Below are 24,343 nucleotides of genomic sequence, written 5' to 3' on the forward strand. Positions count from 1 at the left end.
GACATAGAGATACATGCTATTTCCTTTTTTTTTAAAGTAATATTCTTCCTCAGGTTAAAGAATAGGATACCCCAAGGCAATCTCTAAGCTATTGATGCATAAAATCACAAAAGATATACCTGTAAATCAACAAACATTTTATTTCCAAGGAAAAACAGTAACATCATTAGTTCAGGGAAATTCAGGGGTCATTGCAATTAAAGACCAAATACCAACTGACTTCAGTGACAGGAGGAAATAGCTTTTGGGGTTAAACCATCAAGCTACATTGTGGTCTAGACCCATAATTCAATTTTAGTTGTAAGCAGTATGAGTATCATTGTGTATTTAACTTTTTTTTTGTTGTTCTTTTCTTCACCTTATGTGTACTGATTACACATGACCAGATCCTGAATCCCTCAAGCCAAAGTAACACAGAATATGCTTTGGGTGTTCTTGGTGGGGTAAGACCAAAATCAGTTACTCAGCAGATAGGGAAGTAGAAAAATTAATTGTAAATATTCTTTAATACCTTGTTAGAAATAGACTGTACTGTTCCTAAAAGTTATGAGTAGTGAGTTTTAAGATAGATGGAGTTAGATGGAGTTTTGAGATATTAAAAGAGGGAGTATCAGTGTGAAAGAACCCCAAAATAAGGAAAGAATTTGGAGCTCTGTGTGTGGGGAGGGTGGTTGTAAGGCAAGACAGTACCAGTTTAATTCCTTGTTAGATGTATTGCATGATGGTGGTTTTTTAGCTTGATTAAACCCTTATTTAAGGCAGGGCAGGAAGAGTTTGGCAGTAGATCATGCAGATAAAGAGAGCTGCTCTGCTCTGCTCTGGGAAGTGGAGGGGGACCTGAAAGGAGTGGAAGAATACTGGGTTTGCTCTTCAGCAAAATAAAAACCACAGCATGTGAGTAATCTGATCTTCAGTCATCAAAGTATGTATTCAAGTCATTCTCAGAATAATGATGGGATTACTCACAGGGGGAAGGTTAAGTGCTTTTGCTGAACTCATATCTGGACAGAAGCCACAGTATTCTATGCAGGTCTTTCTGGAGGTTTTCCCTGCAAACACTGGAACACCCACAGAATTGTAAGAAGCATGAAGACTCCTTCCTGCTTTCTATGTAATTATCTCAGAGAAACTCTCTAAACTTAAATTTACTGATTTTTGCTTGCTTCAAAACATGTTAATCCTCATATAGAGCATTATTTTCTTCTAATACCAGGACCAAATTCTAGGACAGTGCAGTGGAGAATAAAATCTTTTATAAGGGGATATAAACCATTATTCTGGTTTCAGAAGTCATTGAAACGAATGAAACTGTGCAGATATAATTGAAAAATGTGGCCATTAATTTCTACAGCATATAGAATATCTACAGTAATATTGATATCTTTTGGGGTGGGTACATGGCAAAGATCAAGGAAGACTTGTTTTGATGAGACCATGCCATGAGAATAGGGGAAAACACTGATTGCAAACCAGGGAGGACTGAATTCACACAACCCAGGCAAGAGAGGGCTGTCTGAACCTCAACACACAGATGTTCCTGTGCTGCTCACCTCAAACCAAGGGTGGTCAAGAAAAGGAGATGCAGATCCTCAGACAAGAAAGAAACACCCAGGTCTAGAGATAGACGGAAAAAGTGGAGGTGGGAGAAAGCCATAAAAGAAGAATGATGCATTCCTATCTATCAGTTTTCTATTGTCCAGAGTCATAAGGCAGAACCACTGCACCAACAATAGGTGTTGATGCACACATGAGGTGTAGCAGCAGTGGGATGTTTTGACACCTTGACTAAAGCTGCTACTAGTAACTCGCCTATTGATCAGTGTCCTCCAGCTACCATCTTTTAAATTCTATTTTTCTAACTGGTTTTGTGTGATATAATAAGGAAAAAGTGAGTTACAGACAGCTGATCTATGAGAAAAATGGTGAGTAGAAACCGTTTCTACCAAAAATTAATAACTAAATCCACTTCTGTGCAGAGAGCCTGAATAAGAGCCATATGCCATTTATTCTTTTCCACTGAGGACTATGAAGACCTTGCTGGAGGCATTTGGCAATGTTGCTGGTCTAGCTCTTAGAAGTTATGAAAAATCTGATGCTAGATCTAATCGGAAATAAGTGAGAAAGGGTGCACTGAAATAATAGTCTGGAATGAATATGACTTTAAATGGGATCAGACAGTTTAGTTTTACCTAAACTAAAACAGCAGTGGATCCAGTGAACTTTTTTTTTTCCCTAAACCCCTAATAAAAATACATTTGCCATTCAACAGAATGAATATACAAACTATTTGCACATTTTGCAAACTTAGTATTATTTTTTCAGTCAGAAACTGTGCCATAAAATACTTTCCTTTTGTTAGCAATGGCACCATTTCTAGTAGAAAACTTGAAAGTAAAAGAAAAAGAATAAATTAGTTTAAAATTATTGATATGACCTGGTGTAATGATAAGGCTTCTCTCTTGAATTGTAACAGAGTTTACTGTGTTCTGAAGTCTCAAGCCAGTAACTGGCAGCTGCAACAGGAAGAGACCAGGCAGGGCACTTTGTTGTAGGTTTACAAATCTAACTGCAGAAAATGTGAAGCAAAGAATTGGCATATTTTTTTACATACATGTAATCAGGTAGGTTCCAGCATTTAGAGTAATCATTCCAGCTGGTCACAGCAAGTCAGACAGGTGTTTTAAAGTCTGGGTGAGCTTGATAAGTGATCTAGAAATCCTATCAAATTTTCTGCAGTAACTCAGTCACTTTGAAAAGGTTCCATACAATTGCTCTATTGAAAAGGGAAGACAGAATACAAAGTAAAAGGCACAGATGTTATAGAACAGTCACGTTTCTTGAATACAGAGATCATATAAATTAGATAGTGATTAAAATTGGGAGCCGCCATTTTGCTGCTGCTTTATTTGTCAGTGCTGACTCTTTCTTGACCAAACATCTCTATCTTTTCTAATGCTGCACCACTATGTGCTGGAGGAGTCTTTTCTGAACAGCTTTTCTTGTTTCTTCCCATTTCTGTAGCTTCCATCAAAGTATTAGTCAATGGTTTTCCCAGTGTTTCTGGAAGCATTATGGTTAAGATTCCACTCAGAAGAGCCATGATTCCAACAAGCAACTGGAAGAAATAAACAGTAGCTGTAAAGGTAAATAAGTCTTTCAAGCTAACCATAGTTTTTATCTTGCTTGGGAGTAAATCTAAAATAAAGTACAAGGAACTGAAAAGCAAAGATCATAAGTCTTAAATGTTGCCTGTATAAAAGATCTACCTTTTTTGTTGTATAAATAAAAAAATTATGCAGCAGAATTAATGAATGAGCAAGTGAAGTGTTTTATTCACAAGGGATCAATACAGTGCAAGCAGGAATAAATCTGTTTGAGTAAACAGCACATATTACCTTCATTCGGTATTTCAGTATCAGGAGTGTATTTAAGAAATGATTCTAGGATTGCATACTTTTTTTTTTACAGGCATGTTCACAGAGCTACAATTTCCTTGCCACCTGTAATCTCAATTCACACTCCAGCTCCTGTGTACCTGTGTTCCTTCTCTACACAGCCAGATTGGAATTTCTCAATATAGCTCAGTGGCCCAGAGCCACAGAAGTGCACATCTGTGCTCAGGAGAGCTCTTCAGCATCTGCTAGCTCTCAACAGGAATACTTTGCTAAACGCTGTTTCAAAGAACTGTCAGGAGTGCAGGCACCTACTGAATTTGCACTGGGACCACATTTTGGATTTGTCCATGGTGTACACAATTCCACAGCAACAGCATAAGTGGTGCAAGGATCAGGATAATGTGGGGTAAGTAGAGAAACACTCACTTGTTCCAGGAATATCTACTCTTTCCTGTCACATTCCCTTCACACAGACATTTCTATGTCTTGTTCAATGACACCGATTCCCACTTTGGTCCTCTGAGTATAGAACTGCATTAAACCCCTGACAGTCCTCCAACACCAGGTTATAGATGACCTAATTCTCCCCTGACAGAAAAGCTTTCACACAGAACATCATGCCTGGTCTCAGTGTTTTTCCATTCTGTGACTGTAAACTTTGATGCTCTATTATCCTTATCTTGCCCTGTGCTGATTCTGAAGTCTGTCCTTTGTTTAATGCATTCTTTCCAAGGGTGAGAGAGAACGTTTGGAATCACTGTACCTACGTCTCTCACACAGAGCTTGAGACCAGAGCTGCCCAGCTTCCATCTGCAGCTAAGCCAGACTGTAAGTCAGAAAGGTGCTTTAAAATCAGAATTCCCTACTGTGACCTTGAACAGTGCTATTTGCCTGCCCACGCACCATGCTGGTTTTTGCTTCTCTTCCCTTCCAAAAAAAAAAAAGAGGATAATTTGTTTCGTGCATTCTTTTGAGAAGCACAATGCACTGTTGCATACCCTCCTTTTTGCATTTGCAATAAATATAGAACCAGGCAAAAAAAAAAATCAAAATAATCAAAATACTGTTAAATACTACAAACTATAGCGAAAATAAAAGTCACAGTCTTACCATGAAAGTTAAAAAAAATCCTGGCAGTAACAGGACTAGAGGAAATGGCACAAACCGAGCGAGATCCTTTTAGACATGTATGTGGCAGGAGTGATACTTAAAAATATATTCCAAAATATTAAAATCTCATCTCTTGAGTTTCAAATTTCTTCTCTATTATTCAGACATGATTTTCTGCCATGGAAAGACAGGATAAATTGACACATGGCAGCTATTCCACAATATTTTCTTTTATGTACACTCTTTAGTCTGTCAGAAGTTTCTAACTGAGGATATTGGGGTCTGTAAAGGATATTGAATCTTAGGGACCCCCATAAATTTGGAGTGTATGAGAACTGGGTCACTAGTGATACTCAAAAGAACAAGCTTAAAGTAACACTGTGTGCTTTGAATATGTGTGTCTTTTTTCTTTATTCTTTTTAGACACTTGGCATTCTTCTCATGTTTTCCCTCCTCATGAACCTACCTCTCATTCCCCTGAGAACTCTCACTATTCTGTAAGTGTACACACCACCATCTTTCCTGCCTTTTCATCTCAGCTCTCATAACTCTATTTCATCCCATGTTAGTTCCCTTTCTTTTTTTCTCTATGTGAAAGCTGCTGCATGCTGAGTAATTCAGTTCATTTCCCTTCTCCCTGACCCTCAAACCCTTTTCCAGTATTTCCTACAACAGACAGAGTATGAAACAATTAAGTCACAGTGTATTAATTCAAGGACATCTACCTTTTCAAGGGCAGTAGCCACAGTTATCAATGAAGGGACTCACATTTAGTCAAAGCAACTCTTTTGCAGTCTTGGCACACTTCTTCATAAGGCATCTGACATAATTTAACCCTCGCTACAAATGTATACATTTTGTATGTATGTATTTACTATTTTAAATACACAGTTCAATATCAGAAAATGGTTTCCTGATATGGTCAAATCCTTATGTGTACAAATGAATTGTATTTATGTTATTGTACTGTTACTATTGTAAAGGTATTTAAGTATGTTTAAGTATGTTGAAGTTAATTTGACAGGCATACATGGTTAAATGCATTGTGTTTTCAGGGTGTTAATTGAAATCTGACTTTTTGCTTAGTTAAACTCTTAGAGTGTTCCCAACACTTCAGTACAACCAGCAACTTCTAACAGATACCACAGAAACCTTCAGAAAATATTTACCATAATTTTTCTTATGTCCTCTTCCCTTTCTGGAGCAACATTTTTAATGCTGCAGTGCTCTAAGACTAGGACTTGATATATATACTCCAGAACAAAAGGTAATTTGAATTAAATATCCCTACAAAATAATGCTTTTACTTCTGAGAACAAATTATTATTATAGTCTGCTATTTATATGTATATTTATGTTAACATCTGATGGCTCTGAACCAATCTAAAATGTGATCTTCTTGACAAAATCTCTACTTCAACAAAAAAGGTTATATTTCAACATGAAAAACCAATAGTATTTGACTGAGGGTTTGTATTCATTTATTAACACCAGTGTGGGCTTTTAAAAATTCTAATTTATGTTTTTTCTGTGAGAAAAATCAACCCTGTTAAAGAACTATTGCAACATAATTTTTTAAACAGCTGAGAAACAGAAATAGGTTATACAAGGAGCAGTTGTTTCACTGCACATTTTCTATAAAGTTGTCACATAAAAAACATTCTTGGCAAGTTACTCAATTTATAGACTTATTGAAGATTTATAGCCACTCAAGATGCTTGCAGTACTCGCAGGTGGCATAACTGTGCATGAGGCAGAGCGCCAAACAAACAGCAGTAGTAACTGTTCAACAGTGTGTGGTGTTTGCAATAGATCAGGGTGATGTGTATCAGTTTACTTACAAATGTAATCCATTTGATTTCACTTCCATTCCAAAACACTTACTTGACCTGAGACTTGGCACGCTATGCTCCAACTCAAGACAAGCCTATTTAATAAATTGACAAATGCTCTATAACAGGAGCTAATAATGGAAACGTGGTCACTGTGAACTACTACTCAACTCTACAAAAACTCTGGATAACTCTTGTACCCTGAGAGTTGTTCATAGCTGAAATAATTCCTGTGTTTATACTGCCATTTGCACTGCTCTCCAAAACATCTGAGCACTCCCTCATCTGTGGTTTAACTGCAGCACTTCTGCACAGATGAGTCCTATTTCAGACAGTAAAGGCAAAATGCTGACAAGAAGAAAAAAATAAGTGCTCTCCCATGACCACTCTGCTGTGCAAATGTTTCTTTGTCTTTTCTGGGATCACATCGTGGTTTGTGTAGAGACATTGTTAAGAAAGAAAACATTTTTAGGAACTTGAAGAAATAAAGTCATTTGTGGTCTCCTTCATCCTCTTAGTTTTCATCGAAAATAACCAAAAGTAATTAATTTAAATAATGAAATGAGCTCACAGGAATTCTCTGAAACAATCTATAATTGAAGATTCTTTAGTTGCCAAATCAAACGGACACAATGCCCTTGTTTAGGAAACTCCAATATGGTGGATAAAATTTGACTAAGAATCCAGGTTAAAGACACATCCCATTACACTTTGACTTTCTGACATGTATAATCTACATATAACAGCAGTGCCCTAGTCACAGTGAATTCTAAGGGGTTTTTGAAAGAATTTTAACTATTTGAAATCATTAATAAACATTTCTTTACTTAAAGCTTTAATACAAATTTTGTAATTCCATTTGGTTTTACATATATAAGCATAATTTATCCTTCAGGAGAAAAAAGGGATTGAATTGCTGCAGGATTTCTAAGCAGCAAATGCTTCATAACAGAAGTGCAATGAAGAAATGTGATTCATGTGTGAGCAGGGAGCACATAAAATATTTTGTAGTCGTGGATCTACTACATAATACCCAAAGTACACAAAAGAATGGGCCCACCTCTCTTTTCTGGGGCAACTGGTGGTAAAAGACAAAACCTAATGGTAACCTGACCTGCTTCTGTTGCTTGTCAAAGTCACCATGAAGCTGATCAATATACCATTTCCTTATCTTTTTCTAGCTCATGAAATGTTTTGTTCAGCTCTGGTGAAAAACACAGAACAGGATCTTTGGGACAGATGTGGAGACCAAATACAGTAAGCACAAAACCTTCTTGATCTTTGGGAGACTATTCCAAAGATGCAATGTCCCAAAGAAGCTGTGGAAAATATTAAGGAATAATGTAAGAAAATCCAGCTACCTATGGTGACTTCAGGAATGGAAGAACTAAATCAGGAGCATGGTCAAAAACTTCTGGGCCTGCAAAAAAGTCTGGACTACAACACTTCCTAAATGTTACATGGTAAGGGCAGAATATTTTAATCAATTTTATACTAGGATTCAGAGCATAAATATTTTTCTGTCTTCTGTCATAAAAACTTTTCTGAATATTTCAGTGTTTCAAAGTCTCTCTTTTGCTTTAGCAGCATATTTTTAACAATATGAGGCTACTAGAATTTGGGACTTGAAAATTTCAAGCTAGAATGGTTTACTCAATTTTCTTTTTGAAATAAATGTTCAGCTTTTGGTTCCTTTGTCACGGGAAAAACATACTTAGTAAGTTACTAAAGAGAAAAAAAGTGACACATACACCTTTTCAAAAAATATTCACCATTTAAATAAATACCTACCAGTGGCATGAAAATCCACACACTTCTCAGATATACACAGAAAGGAGCAACCACACTTCCTACACGGCACATCATGCTTCCACTTCCAACAGCAAGTGATCTACACAGAAAAGAATTTGAGTAAGAATTCTGGCAGTTAAAGGAAACAATTAGAAATGCACAGACACTTCAAACATCAGTAAGATTTGTGTCTTTAAGCAATTACACTAAGAAGCTGTTGCTATGCCAATGTAAATTTATATTGTAGTGAAATTCAGTTGCTTCTCTAATTAAGATTAAAAATATAATTATCATTCAGCACAGATCACGGGATTAATAACCAGGACTTACAAAAAGGCATGAAACATGTTTAAGAAAGTATTTTGTATTCTTCTAGTTCCCTAATGGAACCAATCAATGGACGTGGAATGCAAAATAAATAAAAAACTATAGTACAGCCAAACTCCAGACAGCTCTGAGGCAGCTGAGGAACTCATCCCATCCCAGGTCTTTCAGATCACCACCACTGATGCCAAGAGCTGCTGGATCTTGTGTAGAATAAAAAATTAATGAATAAAAATTAATTAATTAATGAAAAATACATAACTGGCAAAAGTTCTTACCTTACTATTGTTGGGTACAGTTCTGCTGTGTAGAGATATATAAGGCCAAATGCCACACCTATGGAAAATTTTCCAGCCATATTTGCTAAGATAATTAATATATTGAAATCCTATTGAAAGAGAGCACAAATAAATATATCACCAGAAAATTACACCCTTCCAAACATAATTTACATTCTTCAAAAGCTGTGACCCTTCTTTAAACAATAAGCAATACTCATTGCTTGCTTTTTAAAAATTGCTCAATAAATTACTAGTTTCCACATCACTTTTTACCAGTCCTGGTTCACTGAAGCCCTGGGAACGTTTTATGTGTGACTCCAGCAATGACATTGAAACTTGTGCCGAAAATACAGAAATCTATCTTAGACTGGCAGCTGCAACTTAAAACCAGCTTTTAATTAACTATTCTGTGATTTAAAAAGAGCAGCTGCATCTACCAACTTAAGAGCCTTTAAAATCAATTTCTGCTATAGGAACACTTCCAACCATACGTGACTAACCTGAGGTATGAACATAATTAAAACACAGATCAGTGCACTTAAAATAAGGAACGGAATGAGTGTGTTTCTCCTTCCCAGTTTGTCCATCGCAACGCAAGCAATGATATAGCAAGGCAACTCCACAGCACCTGTCAGTATGAAATTATCCCAGTTTAAGTCATGATTGCACATATTCATCTCATAACTGTAACTTCCTCTTTATGAGGAATTTATCTGATCTAGGGGCTAGTAAACAAGTAAAATCTAAAGATAACCAGTGCGTTGGGCTAGTTCATTTGGTTACAGAAAGTGTGACAGAAGGCAGAGAACAGCCTAAAATACGGAAGTGGGAGTGGAGAAGGACAAGAGAAACATGTTTCACAGCACAGAGCAGCTCCAGTTCTCTTTGGGGTGGAAAATTACAGAAGAGAGCAAGGCCACTGTTTCTATGACACTGACACTTCTGTCTGAAAGCTCTACATTTGCCGCTCTTCTCCTTCAGGTATTTTCACATTAGCAGCTCAAGCGTGCCCACGGGGAATATTGCTAGTGTCACACCAACACACCTCTCAGGATTTGCCAGCTTCCGCCTGAACAGGGAATGGTAGCCATAGGTGCCTCCCCCAGCATCAGCTCAAAATCATCTCAAAAGGCAAGAAAGTTCTGTCCACATCCAGTTTTCTGAGTAAGCCCCACTAATACAGAGTGCAGTTCCAGCTTTCTCCCTTCTCCATAAAAAAAGAGGGCTTACAATATCCCACTCTTCATACAGATCATCCTGTCCTAATGTTCCTTTCCAGAGAAAAACTTCTGCCGCTCTAAAGGTCCTGGCATTTGGCTAGACCTGTTTGCACTGTGTAAACATGATTTGCCCCTAGACAAATAATACTGAGCCAAAGCCAGTTTGGACATGTTTTAAGCCAATTTGCTCAGGAAGAATGCTACTATGTCCAATATAAAATCAAGGAAGAACATAAGATACAGCCCTGAACAGCCTGGATTCCTTTATTAAGTACATATAGCATGTCAATACACCTGTAATATCAGGAAACAATATTTTGGGGTCGTGTTGGAAAAAGCAGCTTGTAATTATTTGGTGTCTGTTAGTCTGCTAAAATATTTTTAGAAGAGGTGGATCCAGTGTACTCCACAATAGGAGTTTAGTTATCTGTGCAATACCAGCACCCGCTCTTCAACACATCAGCCTAACAATACACTGTAATACATGACAAAACAAACTGGAATAATGAGAGCCCCAGTCCTTCTGTGAGCCTGTGTACACAATCAGTCACATTCACTTCACTGAGAGTACTCAGCTGCACAAAGCAAAGCACATGATTTAATTCTTCACTGGCTCAGAGCTGCAAGTCTGATCTAGAGTCTTCTGAAGTCAGTGGAATATTTCCACTGATGTTAACAAACTTTGGATCAGGCCTTGAATGCACTGAGCTGCCTCTATAAACAACTTACATGCCAGAGAAAGATTACAGCCAGAATGATAAAATTAAAAGAGTATTACCACTTAATTAAAAATACACTTCTGAGAAAATGAAAATGACTCTTCCTTCTGACAATTATGACTATGTTTTCTACACAGACAAACTCAATATATCATGACAGTAAGTGATAAAAGGAATATTTTTTCTCCCATTTTCCTAGTTTGTGCCTTTAACAGAGCTGCGTAAATCTTGTGTTGTTTGTCTGTTTCCCCTGGTGTTTGTGTGGATCTGCTATAGACTTCCAAGGCAAAGAGAAGACAAGCCAGAATATGGTTTCACAAGACAGACAGAGAAGAATTCTGTGCACCAACAGATTCTAATTTTTTTTTCTCAGACACAGTGAAATTTGGAGTGAATGATACTGTGTTAGTCAACTTTATGAAAAGTTAGCAAGAAACTTTTCAAACAAGGTTCACAGTTGAATGAACAAAGTAAAAAATTGGCTGTCAAATCTATAGACATTCTTAAATGTTATGTTCCAGTTCTGTCATTAACAGAATAAGGTGCAAAAGTATTTACCTATGAGAAAGAGATTTAAATATTCATTGCCTCCTAGACTGACAGAACTGAGGGAGAAGACGTAGTACCCCAAGCTCCCAGTGAACCAGATCAGCCAGACTGTGATGGTCCTTCTTGCAATTTGCCAGTTACAAAACAGGTCTAAGATGTTGTGCTTCTTTGCTGAGGATGTATCATCATCACCCGTTCTGCCACTGGCTAGATCGTCTTGTTGGACTGAGCACAGTTCAGAAACTTTGCAGGGAGTGCTGACTTTATTCCATCTTGCCATTGTATCAATCACTTTTTGTGCATCTTCATATTTTTCCTCTGACAGCAGCCAAAAAGGTGTTTCTGGGAGCATCCAGCAGCACAAGACAAAGGGAAGAGTTGCTATGGAGAGAAATATCTGATAGACCCACCAGGTCCGAACCAAAAATCCCACGAGTGCCACAATCATAATTCCCATAGCAAAAAAAGCATGGACATGCATAGAAGCCCAGGTTCGTGCTTTAATGCCAACAAATTCAGTCACATAAACAAAAGCCACAACCAGATAGCCACTGGAAACCTGGGAGGGTGGGAGAGAGAAAAGAAAAAAAAACAGTGTCAGGTTTGTTTCTATTCTCCCTGCTGTGTACTGCTGTGCACCAGCAGTAAAAACAAACAGCTAACAATGTTCCACACCTGTGTATGCTAAATTGTCACCACGCTGGCCTGTCTCACACTGACAGAAAAAAAGGCAACCATGAAAATGAATCAGCTGGAGAAAAAATTCAAACCTTCCGACTGCGTGGACACTATTTAAAAATGTGAAGTGAATTAGGATGCTTCTCTGTAGTGGGGGACAGCCAGCAAGAGACACCTGTGAAGAAACTTAATTTGCTGATGTCATTAAGCCCGTCTCCTCCAAAAATCAGGTCCCTTAATGACATCACAAACTGGATGCTTGGGAAAGAGAGGTCCCCTGAAGTAATTGTCATTTCTGAAAATCTTGATCTCGGCTTTTAAGCAAACAATTAATACGCTGCATGTCAGAAAACTTCACAATTACAAACAATTACCTTCCACGCCCTTGTAAAATATCTCACTAAATCACAGTTTTTACAATATTGGAAGAGAATCTCATATATATACACAATTACAGGTTCTCATATGGCATCAAGTGAATGCAATTACTGGCATGTTCTGCATAATAGTATTTCTTCATTGAATATATATATATATATTATTAAATATATATATATATATTTCAATTTCTCAAATATCTCAACATCGAATTCCTGGTGTCTTAAAACATTGCAAACCACAATGACAATATAGAGAATATGGAGAATATAGAGTAGAAAATATTTCAGTATATTGTTTTGGTTAATCGATTTTCCTGTTAACAATATTCCAGTTAATAGTCTCCGATTCTGAACCCACTGATAGGAAAACTGCACTGACTGCAGTGGCACGGGGCTAGAGTTTAGGACTGCACCTTGCAAATCAGTCTCAGTGGCCAGATAAAACCTACAGCATCGGCCTGGTCAGAGCTTTTTGCTTTTCTAAACAACCACAGGAGCTGGCATCAACAGCCAAGGGAGTCAGCAGAGGGACTCCTGTAGATCTCACTGTTCAAGGCTGACGTGATGCAGTTTTTCCTGCTAGGAAATTCAGGCAAAGGGAGCTCCAGGTACAAGGTCCTGTCTTGACAAATGCACTGTCAGCAGAACAAAATAAATTATGGGAATATTTTCAAATATCTAACCCATGTTTAATAAGTCAGATGATTTTTTTTTTTGTGATGGCATTCTAATTTCTTTATGCATTATGTGGTGAAAAGCTCAAGAATGTACTTTGGGCTGTAAAATAGTTATTTAAAATTGGTTAATATGTATAAATATTGAATATGTGTCAGATATTGGATGTATACCACACACACATAAAACTGTATGTGTGGGTCTGCATAAACGCATATACTGAAATACCTCTAAGTACAGTATAAAACATCTAGGTGTTAAACATATCTGCCTATGTATTTAGTATTCCAGATACAGCTTAAAAGACCAAAGAGATGCATGGAAGAGAAAATGTGCATCTCTCCTCCATCACTCAAAATGGTAGAGATAAAAATAATACTTATTATAGATTTGCTAGTTTAAGAAAAAATAATATTCCATTTCTAACAATAAGGAGAAATGCAACAGCAGCTGCAATGCAGAATCCAGAGTTTGCTGCTCACACTTGGTATTTAATTACCAGTCCAGCAGAGGTTGGGATGGAGGAAGTACCAAACACTGCTTCATACAGACGCTTTCTATTAATTCAAAGAGGAAAACTGCTGTGGTCCAAGAACATTCAGACTCTCCCTGCTCTGCTGAAATAAGTGCAACAGACGGGGCTTTAGAATAATGAAGTAGGAGAGGAAATAATAACAAAAGGGAGGTTTTCCTGAGAAGGGGTAAGAAATGGCATGGAAAAGGGCCAAGGGTGAACGTCCTTTCTTACCATAGCGAGGAGAAAGCGCACAATCACGAAACTGTAGTAGTCAAATGTGAAGGCCACTGCAATGCCAAATACAAACTGACCGGCACTTGTGAACCATATAACACGCCGTCTTCCCAGTCTGCAAATCACAGCAGTAATAAAATCATCAATAACCACAAACATTCCATTAAAACACACCTGCAGCTCCAGAGAGCCTAGATGGAAGGTAATAACTCACCACAGATATTCTGGTTTAGTTACCTGTATTAATTTGTCAGTAATTCCTGCTTCCAAGAAAAAGGATGAATGGAACTTCCATTCCACAATTCTTGGCTGGAAGCAATGTGCAGTGAGCTTTACATATCTTCACCTCCAGTTTTAACTTCTACATAACTTGGTTGGTAATTTTACTCTTATTTATGAGGATATAAATCAGTTTTTCAGCTATTTTATATTAAGTAGCATCATGTTAATAATTTCTGACAAAAGTTAGCTGTGATAACATATGCCATCTTTTGTCAAAGTAACAACCAATTTTGATAGTAATGAAAGGTTCCTGTAACATACCTTTGTCCAGTTCTTTAAGACTGAATTCTCTAACAAATGACAATCACACAGTTCCCCATAATTTTCTAATTTCTGACAGCACATATGCATGCATATAAAAACACAGAAATGCAGGAAGAAAGTAAACTAATGGCAAAAAAATCATGTCAAACACTAGCTGCAGCAGTAGATGTACAAGACTCCATTGGGATTTCACTACATTCTATCTACAAATGCTCTGTAACACAAACTGCATGGAATTATTTTTCTTCCCCAATAATAATTCCTTGGTCTCTTATTACCTCCTCCATTGCAAACAGCTTTTCACAAATGGGGATATTACTTTTAGACAGAGAGTTTGAGGAGTTTTGACTGTGAGTATTTCATACTCCAGTAAAATTCCTCCTGTTTTTTCCCAGCCTTGACCTGAAGTCACGATTTGGTCTTTGATCCCTGCCAGGAAAGATCCCAAGAAGTCTTAGCTATCAGAGCTCTTCTGTTGGGAAATCTGTTAATTGGTAATGGGAGGGATATACAAGCTTATTTCCCATGAGCCAGGATGTGTCAGAAAATAATAACTTGCAGCTGTAAATTCTGCAGCTGTAAATCTGCAACTCAGAATGTGTGTATTATCTTAACTGGTTGTCCATGGGTTGAATTAATGGAAATGAGAACAATACAATCCTAACCTTATAAATCAAGTCCAAGTATTAATTAATAAAGTTATGAATTATTTAAAGGGACTCAAAACAGATGTTGGCATTAGATTCTGGTTTTGTATTAAATACAGTTTTACAAAGCCTGGGATTGGGAGGAAGATTGATTCCATGTGTTCGAAAAGCCAAATTAAAAAGTTCATCGTTGCTTTTGCATTCTCATGTTGTGACTGTCACACTGTAGTGTTGTGCTAATGAAGGAAAATCAGAAAACAACGCGCCTGATCTCCTTGTTCTGCTTACACTCTTAGATGCGGGATGAAACATCACTCTCCACCCAGCAGAACTGTCAGTCAACAACCTCCTTTATAGAAAGACATAAATAACTCTAAACCAGCCTTCAAAGCAAAGCACAGGTACAGAAAGTGCCCAAGACAAAGCTAAGTTCAACATAACTTGGATATTTGATTCTCATATGGACAGATGGGCATGGCTGGGTGCTCTCTGAGGCAGGAATATGCCTGTTTGCGTTGAGAGAGAAAACCAGCTGAGGCAGGAGGTCACAGATGTACACCCTGAGGCTCACTGTTGCTTCTGAGTCCAGCTCTGATGCTGGATTTCAGTGCATGGGCTGAGATAACACCCAGGGAGGAAGCGTTGGACGGGAATGAGCCTTGGAACTGTGAGCAAGAGGCCGCTCGGGTCGAGTCCCTCCAGGACTGATGCTCCTCATGCTCAAACAGAACTTTGTACATGCTGGTAAATGAGTGAAGCTACAGCACAGCTCACCCACACCCATTTTTCCTCTTATGTTCATGAGCTTTCAAGAGACTGAAGTTTAAGCTAATTTTTCAGGGAAAACCTATAATTGGACAGCAAGGAAAAGTAGTATATGGGTGTTTATTTTAAGAAGGTGGGCTTGATTAAACCCTCAAAGCCTTTGCATCAGCTCCATTGAACTGTACTCATGACAGAGATTAGGAAAGCTGACTTTCAAATACATTATATTTAACCTTCTAGTACCCCTTCAGCTGTTTGTCATATTACCAAAAAAAAAAATCTGCATTTCCATGAGTGACCTTTTCTCATGAAAAATGAGGTGAAAATCTACTCCCAGGTTTTACCATTTCTATCACAATGAGCTATTGCTATTCCTGTCAAGATAAGTAAACAAAAAAACAAATAAATAAAAATCTGAAGGCAAATACTAGCTGCACAGGGCAATTTCAGGGATTAAGGCCTAGAACAATGGATGAGAAAGTATGAAAAAGTTTTAAAAGTAAATTACTTGAGAATACATTTTAAAATTAGGACTTGTTATAGGAAAAAGAAACCAAGTTAAACAGACCTGTGAATAAAGCAATATCCAAACCTCCTGGATGTTGCATATGTAGTTATGAATATACAATGAACAGAAACAATAAAAACAGCTAGATACACATGGAGTTACTGTAGTCTAAAGCTACAATTTTCAGAGGATGGCACTTTACCTGTCAGCAATGTCACCAAAAATCACTGCTCCAATCAAGACTCCAAGCATGAATGTAGGCTGGATTAATTTTGCAAGCCATTCTCGGTCACAGACCAGATCCCACTGCGTAACAACAGTGCTCTTCCACTTTGTATCATCATAGAGAAATCCATCAGAACAAGGAAATACAGACTTGTTGCCTTTGTATTCGTATGCCAGATCCAAACTGACTTCTCTTCTGGACCTGCTGCATTGATCAAGTTCCCAAATTTCTCCATTTTCCAGCTGGACTACAATGTAGTTTTCTGTTGATGTCCATAGTGTCCAGATGTCCTCTATACTTGATGCAGAGGAGTTGTGGAAAAGAACACTACTCACATTTCCAGGGAACCCACATACAAAGTTAGGAGTAACAGCCATGAACACAGATGCTAAGTAATGGATGCCACATGACATAGCTTGAAAGACAGATGCAAAATAAACACATGCTTGAAATCTGTAAAGGGAAAGAAAACACTTTACTGAGGAAAAGCCCTCTATACATGGAAAAAATATTCAGCGTAATTGTTTGGGTAGATCAATAAATGGAGTTATCATTAACATGTCTAGTGTTTTGTTGTGTGGTGCTGCTTCAATATTAGCTAAGCTCTGCAAGAGACCAAAGATGAGAAAAAGATCCACAATTTGGAATCTATTGTTAAGAAATGAGTGCTGCTCTTAGTCATGCGTTCAGTCACAGGGAGAAGACAATTTAAAATGAAACAGTTCTGACCTTAAGCACTAATTTTGAAGCAGCCTTCCGCCTTCCAATTCTCTGCAGCACATCCCCTTAAAATAAGGCCTTAGATTACTTGCATGGTTAGAAAAAACAAAATGTTGCAACCTCAGGTTCTTAGGGATAGAGATATGTGCCTCAAATGAAACAAACCAAACACATTACGACCCTCATTCCACTTAATTGTATCTCTATAGCTGAATTCCATCTATTTTCCATCTCTCTTTACTGCAGCCAAAAGACAAAGAGAGAATACATGTAGACACACGTAGAAGATAGAATCTGAACAATGTGAAATGTTTTGTAGCAAAACAGAGCTCTGAACTGGGTTGGGTTTTGGCTTAAACAGGGTGTGCAGTTATCCATTAAAGATTGTATCATAAAGCAAACCTAGTAAGAGAATGTTTTATGCATAGCCTGAATTTTGGCATTTTAACAGCTTTTAAAATTTGCTCGAGATGCAAGTAAATCTTAGCAAAAAAATTGCACATGTGTTCAGAATTTCAAAAGACTTGCAATGAACTCTAGTGTCACTGTATGCAAATTCCAGACAGCTTCTGATAATTTAAGCATAAGGACTCGTTTTCTCAATTAAATGTTTAAATTATGCATCTAATTAGTACAACATCTGTTCAGAAAAAACAAAAAAGCTTTTGTTCTCCTCCGTTTTTTTATTTCTTGAAGGTCAATGAGTTGCAATAATTTGAAGAAGTGTTCAATGAGCTTCTATACATACATTCTTACTGCAGGATGCAGCAGGCCTTGGCAGCATGAAACAAAAAGCAGATTTTTTTTTACATGATCAGAGGCTATCTCTGCTGAAGTTACAGGAAATAATGTCTAAAACCAAATGCCTTGAAATGTCTTTTGGGAATAGTCAGAGCAATTTCAATCCCTGTAACAAATACAGACTCTAGATACTCCTCCAAAATGTATCTAATCTAGCCATGAATTCCCATAATATAGATCTCAACAGTGCATGCCCTAGGACTTTTTAATCTATTATCAAAATTTCTAAATAATTCTGAAACTATCTATAAGCAAAGTATTGAAGCAGAATTTACTGGCTACATTGCCTTAATACCCAATTAACCTTTCAAATAAAATAGTTCTCTTGTAAACCACACACCTCCATTCACCATCGTCATTCTGCGCTGCCTTTTATCTTGATTCTTATTCCATTCCTTGGTAAATGTAAACCCAGTGGCCTATCCTGTCCTTCCAAAGGCGTTTGACATTGCTGTTGTTCTGCTGCAGGGCTTTTTATCCCCCTTTCCCTTGACGAACAGCTCTATTGACTTTTCTACAGCAGTCTGAGGAGTGAGTTGAATTGCTAAACCCACCGTGGCAGCTCAAAATCTGGCACCACTTCCCTCTGGAGGATGCTGCAAGGCAATCCTCACACAGGTGCTGGGCTGCTCCTTCCCGAACAAAACCGAAAGATTCGGTCAGGAGAAACTGAACACAGCCACAGCAACCCTGCAAGTCCATCCATTCTCTCTCAAGAGAACAGCTTCTTGGGGATTAAGTATCTAGCCATAGATCAAAGCAAGGCTGAAACAGCTCTGAAAGGTGTTTGAGCTATCTTGGACCATAAAAAAAAGCAAAGGTTATTTTGAAATGTAACCCTTGGGACCTTATTGATGCAGACAAATATGGTCAACGATGTTTTTTTAGTTCCTCTTCTCCAGTTTCATTTTAAACTGTTCCCATCAAAAGACACAAATTCATTTTAAAAATAGCAGAGCACGACCAAATTCAACAACCTGGGCTACTGTTGCAGTATGTGGAACGCTAGAAAGAGATAATAGTAAATTAAACCCCTAGAAGCTGTCACTTACATCTTCTCCTAGCTAGTAAAAAGTGGCATGCTTGGAATCAGGGTCCCCAGTATTTGCAATTATCTGTCATTATGCATTAGAAAATTGCAATGTGTCAAATAATCCACTTGGTATTTCTGAGAGAGAGAGAATGAAATAATTTCAAACTCTCATACACACCTCTTGAGTTTCCTAATCAGTTCTTGCGATACAAGAAATATCAGGATATAAAAATATCATTTATCTTTATCTCAGTAAGAGTGAGTAGGAAAAATATATTTATGCCTTTTTTTTTGTCGGAGAGGGTTAAGGGAGATAACAACTTTTAAGGATGGAGTCTGAGAAGATGGCAGGAAACAATCCACTACACAAATTTTTACAAATTCAAAGCCCAACAGTATCACCAGGGCTATGAGCAGGTCTAGTTAATCTCTGCTCTCACTACTCACTTGAGAGTTTTATCTTATCTCTTCTTGAACATTTTTTGTGATCATACTTCAATGACCATTTTAACAGACTGCTCCACTGTCAAATCTTTCTGTGGGAAAGTTTCTCATTAAATCTAATATCCATGTCCCCTTTTCAAATATAAGACTATTATTAGCTTATAAAACACCCTGGTACAACCTTGAATAAATCTTCCTTTTCTTTTATCACTTCATTGTACAGAATTCTCAGTTCTCCTCCTGTTACTGCCGACAACCATACAAACTACAGTCTGTACCCTTTCCTCTTCTTTGTGCCCCTTCTTTCTTTCCACCTCTGTAAAAGGCAATAAAGGATTCATTTTAAAGAAATACCTGTCATACAACATTTCACCCATCTTTCAAGGGTTTAACCTACAATTAGATATAGCTTATTCTTGTAAAAACATCCTTCCATTTCCAATGTTATGAAAATCTTATGGAGTTTCAACAAAGAAATCCACTCTGTAGCATCATTATTTTTCTTACCTAATTTGCAGCATCAGTGCAAACACAAGAAGTCAGAATACCAGATATACATTAACAGACATAATTTATGCTGGAGATGAACTTCATTTAAGAATGGGAAAATGGGCTTTTACAGCAAAATTATCATGTTGATCAGAATTTTGCAGGCAGGATTGCACTGCAGTTTTTAACCTCTACCTGCTCAATAAAAGAGCCAAGGAGCAGGCAGGGGGAGCTGGGATAGGGAGGAAAAAGGCCTGAATGTGAAGTTAGAAAAGCATTTGGAAGCACCAGGGTCTGAAGGCACTCTGCACCACACTAACAGGCTGCTTCCCTGCCTGCAAAAACTATTTACTGCTCTCTCCAGTAAAATTCTACACTGGGCTGGCTGAGCCTCTCTCTGTATATACTTTGTATGTGCATATTTTTGTACATACAAAACACAGAAAAACTACCCTGAAAGCCCTGTTTTGCTGGGAAGGAAACCCACTGCTGACTACAGCAGTGTTTTAACAGCATTCCTACTGGTCCTAGATTGAAAAGCTCAACCTTCCAAGCTTCTGGCAATCTCCCGAGGGTAGGAAGAGCTTTTCTTCCAGAAAGACCAGTGGTGTAAACATCAGGAAATTCTTTAACCTGTATAGTTCCCAAAAAGGAATGAATCCAACCATTAGGGACAACATAGGGAAAGAATGAAAAGTGTGTAGGGAGGTCGATGTGTGGGGATGTAGGAAGATAAGTATGAGGGGATGGGAGGAGATGGGAGAGTACTACAGGTTCATGGAACTTTGCTTTCCAGAACAGCTGGAGATTGAAAAGGGACAAGGGCTCAGGTCCAGCCTCAGGGCAGACAGAGGAACCGAGACTGGGGTGGCAGAGAGTGCTGAGTGAAGAGAAGCACAGAGCTGCTGCCTCCTCTGTTGCCACCTGGGATGCCTCCCTTTGAACCCCTGGGTCCATGGGCTGTATCTCAGACCCCGTGTTGTGGCCATGTGGATACCCTGCCCCAGTCTCAGAGCCCTGGGCCAGGTCCCTGGGCCAGGTCCCATGGTCATGCCATGGCTCAGCAGCCTCCGGCCTTTGCAGGAGCCTGGAGCAGCTCCCCGGATGCTGTGCAGGCCAGGAGGTCACAGCACAACATACACAGGTCCTGCACTTCCCCGGCCCTGAGGCACAGGGTAAAGTCTAGGCTGTCCTTGCCCCCCACTGCAAATTATTAACTTTTTCCCAAATTCTTCATTTAAGAACACCAAACACATAAGAAAGTCCTTTATTACTGAGCTTAAAGCTCTCTGTTGCAGACAGATACTTACTATAATCCCTTTATAACCACACCAAACTCAATGTTTAAAGTTACATTTCCCTGAGCAAAGAAATACTGTTTTTCATGCATCAAAATGGTAAGAAAATACCATTGCAGGAACAAAAAACACTATTGAAATTCACCAAAAGAAAGCAAATTCCAGGAGTGATCTTCAAAAAGGGCAGATTTTGGCAATAGGATTTTAGATACCAGTCATCTTCACATACACACAACAGATTATAGAACAGATATTGCTGCAAATAGTCTAACCTATTTTACAGATATGTTTTCCTTTTTAAAACCCCACTTTTTGCCATTTTAAAAAAAAGTTCTGTGAACATGATGACTGTCCTGAAAGGTATGATAATTTCTCTCAGTGTTTTTCCATCTCTTCAGTGACTTGCCATGGGAGATAATTATTTGGCAAGTACATTTTGTCACTCTTGCCAGGAGTGTCAAATATAGAAGTCAAGAAGACTTCATAGGTTACTGCTCCAGTATAGAGATGCTTAATGAATGCCAGAAGTCAAATGAGCCTAAAATTGTCTTCACAAAAGCAAGACGCAACATGAAAACGTTCCAGTCCCTCTTAAAATATTTGTGATATTTCTCCACAGTAGTTTTTGTTTTTTTTTTTCACTTTGCAGCTTATAGCAAAAAAAGATTTTTGCATTTTCTATTTCCTCTGCACAAGTTCAAAGATCAGTAAGAAAAGCAACTGTAATATCATGCCAGTACCTGAATGCGAGAAATACTGTTCCATAAAAACAATGAACTAGATCTCAGACCACTGTCGCTCTGGCTGTAGTCTCATGGCACAACATCTCTGTGGCATTGTCACTGCAAGATATTTTCTCTCTTCTCTTTTGCCACTGTTTATTCCCCCCTTGAGACACAGTGCACTCTAGCCTCAGCTGTGGTGGTATTTTTTTGGAGACCATCTGTGAACTTTGTCTGGCAAACCGATCTGACTTGAATAAAAAAGTCAAAACAGATACTAAATTTTTAAAAATGAAACCCAAAACCAATAAGCTAGACTAGTTGTTCAGTCTAATTTATATTACATCCATGCAAATTATCCACACCAGTCTATTGGAAAGTCATCCATCTCGCACACAAAAAATCCTTAAAGTGCACACTGCCACGTATATGTTTGAGAATAAATCCCCAGCCTCAGAACACTTTTAGCATTGTCAGTTATTGCAGTGTATAGCAGGGACAAGACTTGCCATTGGACACTAATTTTATGTTAAATAAAATATGATTCTGATTTCCTTGTCTGCCCATCAAAAAGAGAAGAGGGGAAATTACCAGATACTCATCAAAATCTAATATAAATATTTTAAATCATTTTGGTGTAGAATAGACTCATAAAACTCTTCTGTGATTAGCAAAATGTTTGTACTATGCCACAGGCTTTACAAGAACTGCTTTTACTGCTTGTCTTGTCAACGACCTCATTTGTAAGTTGCTTAAGTCAGAAAACACAGTACATTTTTGTTGTGCAGTGTACACTCAACAGGACAGATTCAGTGGAAAGAAATGTCCAGATATTTACTATTTCTGAAATTTGTGTTCCTCACTTTAACCTCTGTATTCCATCCTGGGTTGATTGGTTTTTGGTTTGTTTTTTTTTTCATGTGAGAAAAGTCATTCAGCATTCTTTCCACTCTAAACCAAAAAGCGATGATGCACTTCCACATTTATCTTTTGAGAGGAAAGGAACTGAATGTGACTCAAGAGTATTTTTGCTATGGTTGCAGAGATACAGATTTGGAAGCAGCCTTAAATACACAACATGCCAGCCTTATTTGACTAAATGGTGTCAAGAATAAACTTCCTTCCCTCCTAAGGTCAGTTTGAACTGCTGAGGGTCTCAGCCCACATTATTCTGTTTCCCCAGAAATAAATTCTGGTTATTGCCAGAATTTGTTTTCAGAGGCAGAAGATGCTGTGTTTGAGGTCCAGTTTAAACCTATCAACAGCACAGATGAAGCAGGAATAAAGGAAACTGTGGAGATAGGAAGACCTCAGGAATGAAATATTATCATTGACAAGAATACGTGCGTCAATGTGCAATCACCAAATATCAGGCACCAAATCATCCTTACATTTAAAACTGATTCTCTGAAGAATTCACTCCTATCCCATTAAAATTATGCACATTTGCCTTTCATTAAGACAAGTCCAGCATTTCTTCACCAGAGTGAAGAAGAAAAATAGATTAGCTGCTCACTACTCTGCATTTAGTATGACAGCTTAGATGAAGGAAGTCACATCAGCATGAAAATAAAGAAACAGTGCTACAGAATTAAGGGCCATATTTAAATATATTTATATTTTTTGAAACTTAATACAACAGTTTCTACAGTTCTTCCTTTTTGACTATTTAAATCAGGCACATAAGGTTCTTGTCATCACCTGTGATAAAACAATAAATATTGCTGGGTTTCAACAGTTGAGCAGCACAGCGTTCACCTATGGACAGCCACGCACAGCCAAAAGGGAGCTGCTGCCTAAGGTGCCCCGCTGTTTCTTGCTGCCCCTCTGCCCCCCTGTCCCCCCAGGGGACAGCCAGGCAGGAAGATGGTGTGGCCATGGCTCAGCCACTCCAGCCCAGTGCCCAGCCTTCTCATTCAAATGGCAGTGAAACTGGGGAAAACACAGAGGCTGTGGATTGGCACTCAAGCAACCAAGGTACCATAAACATTCCACTCGACTTTCCTGGGAAAGCAACCTCTGATTAAGGGGGAGCACATCACTGGGGACAACAGCAATTCCAACACTGGAGTCAGTATTCTTTTATTCTAGCTACCCACTTGCTCTTTCTACTACACATGGGTTAAGGACATATACCAGGTAATTTAATTAAGAAAGAGCATGACCATGCAGTTTTAAAGTGATTTAGATTTGTTTTGGAATAATTTGGACTAGTGTTACACACAGCACAGTGGTTACACTTGAACAGTAGTAACACTTCAGGCTCTATACTTGGAAGTTTCTATTCCAGGAATGGCATTTCTATAAACATCTACCATTTAGAAAATTAGCATGTACTCTGCATGATGTATCACTAGCATTACTGTCACAGGGAAAACTCAATTCCAGTTTCTCTGGTAACACTGTTTTCTTTTGGTCAGCCTCTTCTTCGTGGACAAA

General features: G+C 38.2%; 1 protein-coding gene across 4 annotated transcripts in view; it reads right to left on the minus strand.

The window, feature by feature from the left end:
- Positions 1-122: 122 nt before the first annotated feature.
- The window catches only part of SLC22A16 (solute carrier family 22 member 16), a 34,353-nt gene continuing 10,132 nt past the window's right edge, over positions 123-24,343 (minus strand). The window contains exons 2-9 of one of the 4 annotated variants that reach the window (XM_038131983.1): positions 16,374-16,850; positions 13,703-13,820; positions 11,231-11,780; positions 9,234-9,361; positions 8,731-8,840; positions 8,129-8,228; positions 6,347-6,432; positions 2,951-3,115 (exon numbers count right to left, since the gene is read on the minus strand). In XM_038131983.1, coding sequence (XP_037987911.1) covers positions 3,088-3,115; positions 6,347-6,432; positions 8,129-8,228; positions 8,731-8,840; positions 9,234-9,361; positions 11,231-11,780; positions 13,703-13,820; positions 16,374-16,850 — 1,597 coding nt within the window. In that variant the 3' untranslated portion in view covers positions 2,951-3,087. Of the gene's footprint in view, positions 3,116-6,346; positions 6,433-8,128; positions 8,229-8,730; positions 8,841-9,233; positions 9,362-11,230; positions 11,781-13,702; positions 13,821-16,373; positions 16,851-24,343 lie in introns of all 4 variants that reach the window. The other 3 variants (XM_038131982.1, XR_005256327.1, XM_038131984.1) reach the window with 3 other exon arrangements.

This window comes from Motacilla alba, chromosome 3, assembly GCF_015832195.1.
Source record: "Motacilla alba alba isolate MOTALB_02 chromosome 3, Motacilla_alba_V1.0_pri, whole genome shotgun sequence".
Taxonomy (NCBI): domain Eukaryota; kingdom Metazoa; phylum Chordata; class Aves; order Passeriformes; family Motacillidae; genus Motacilla; species Motacilla alba.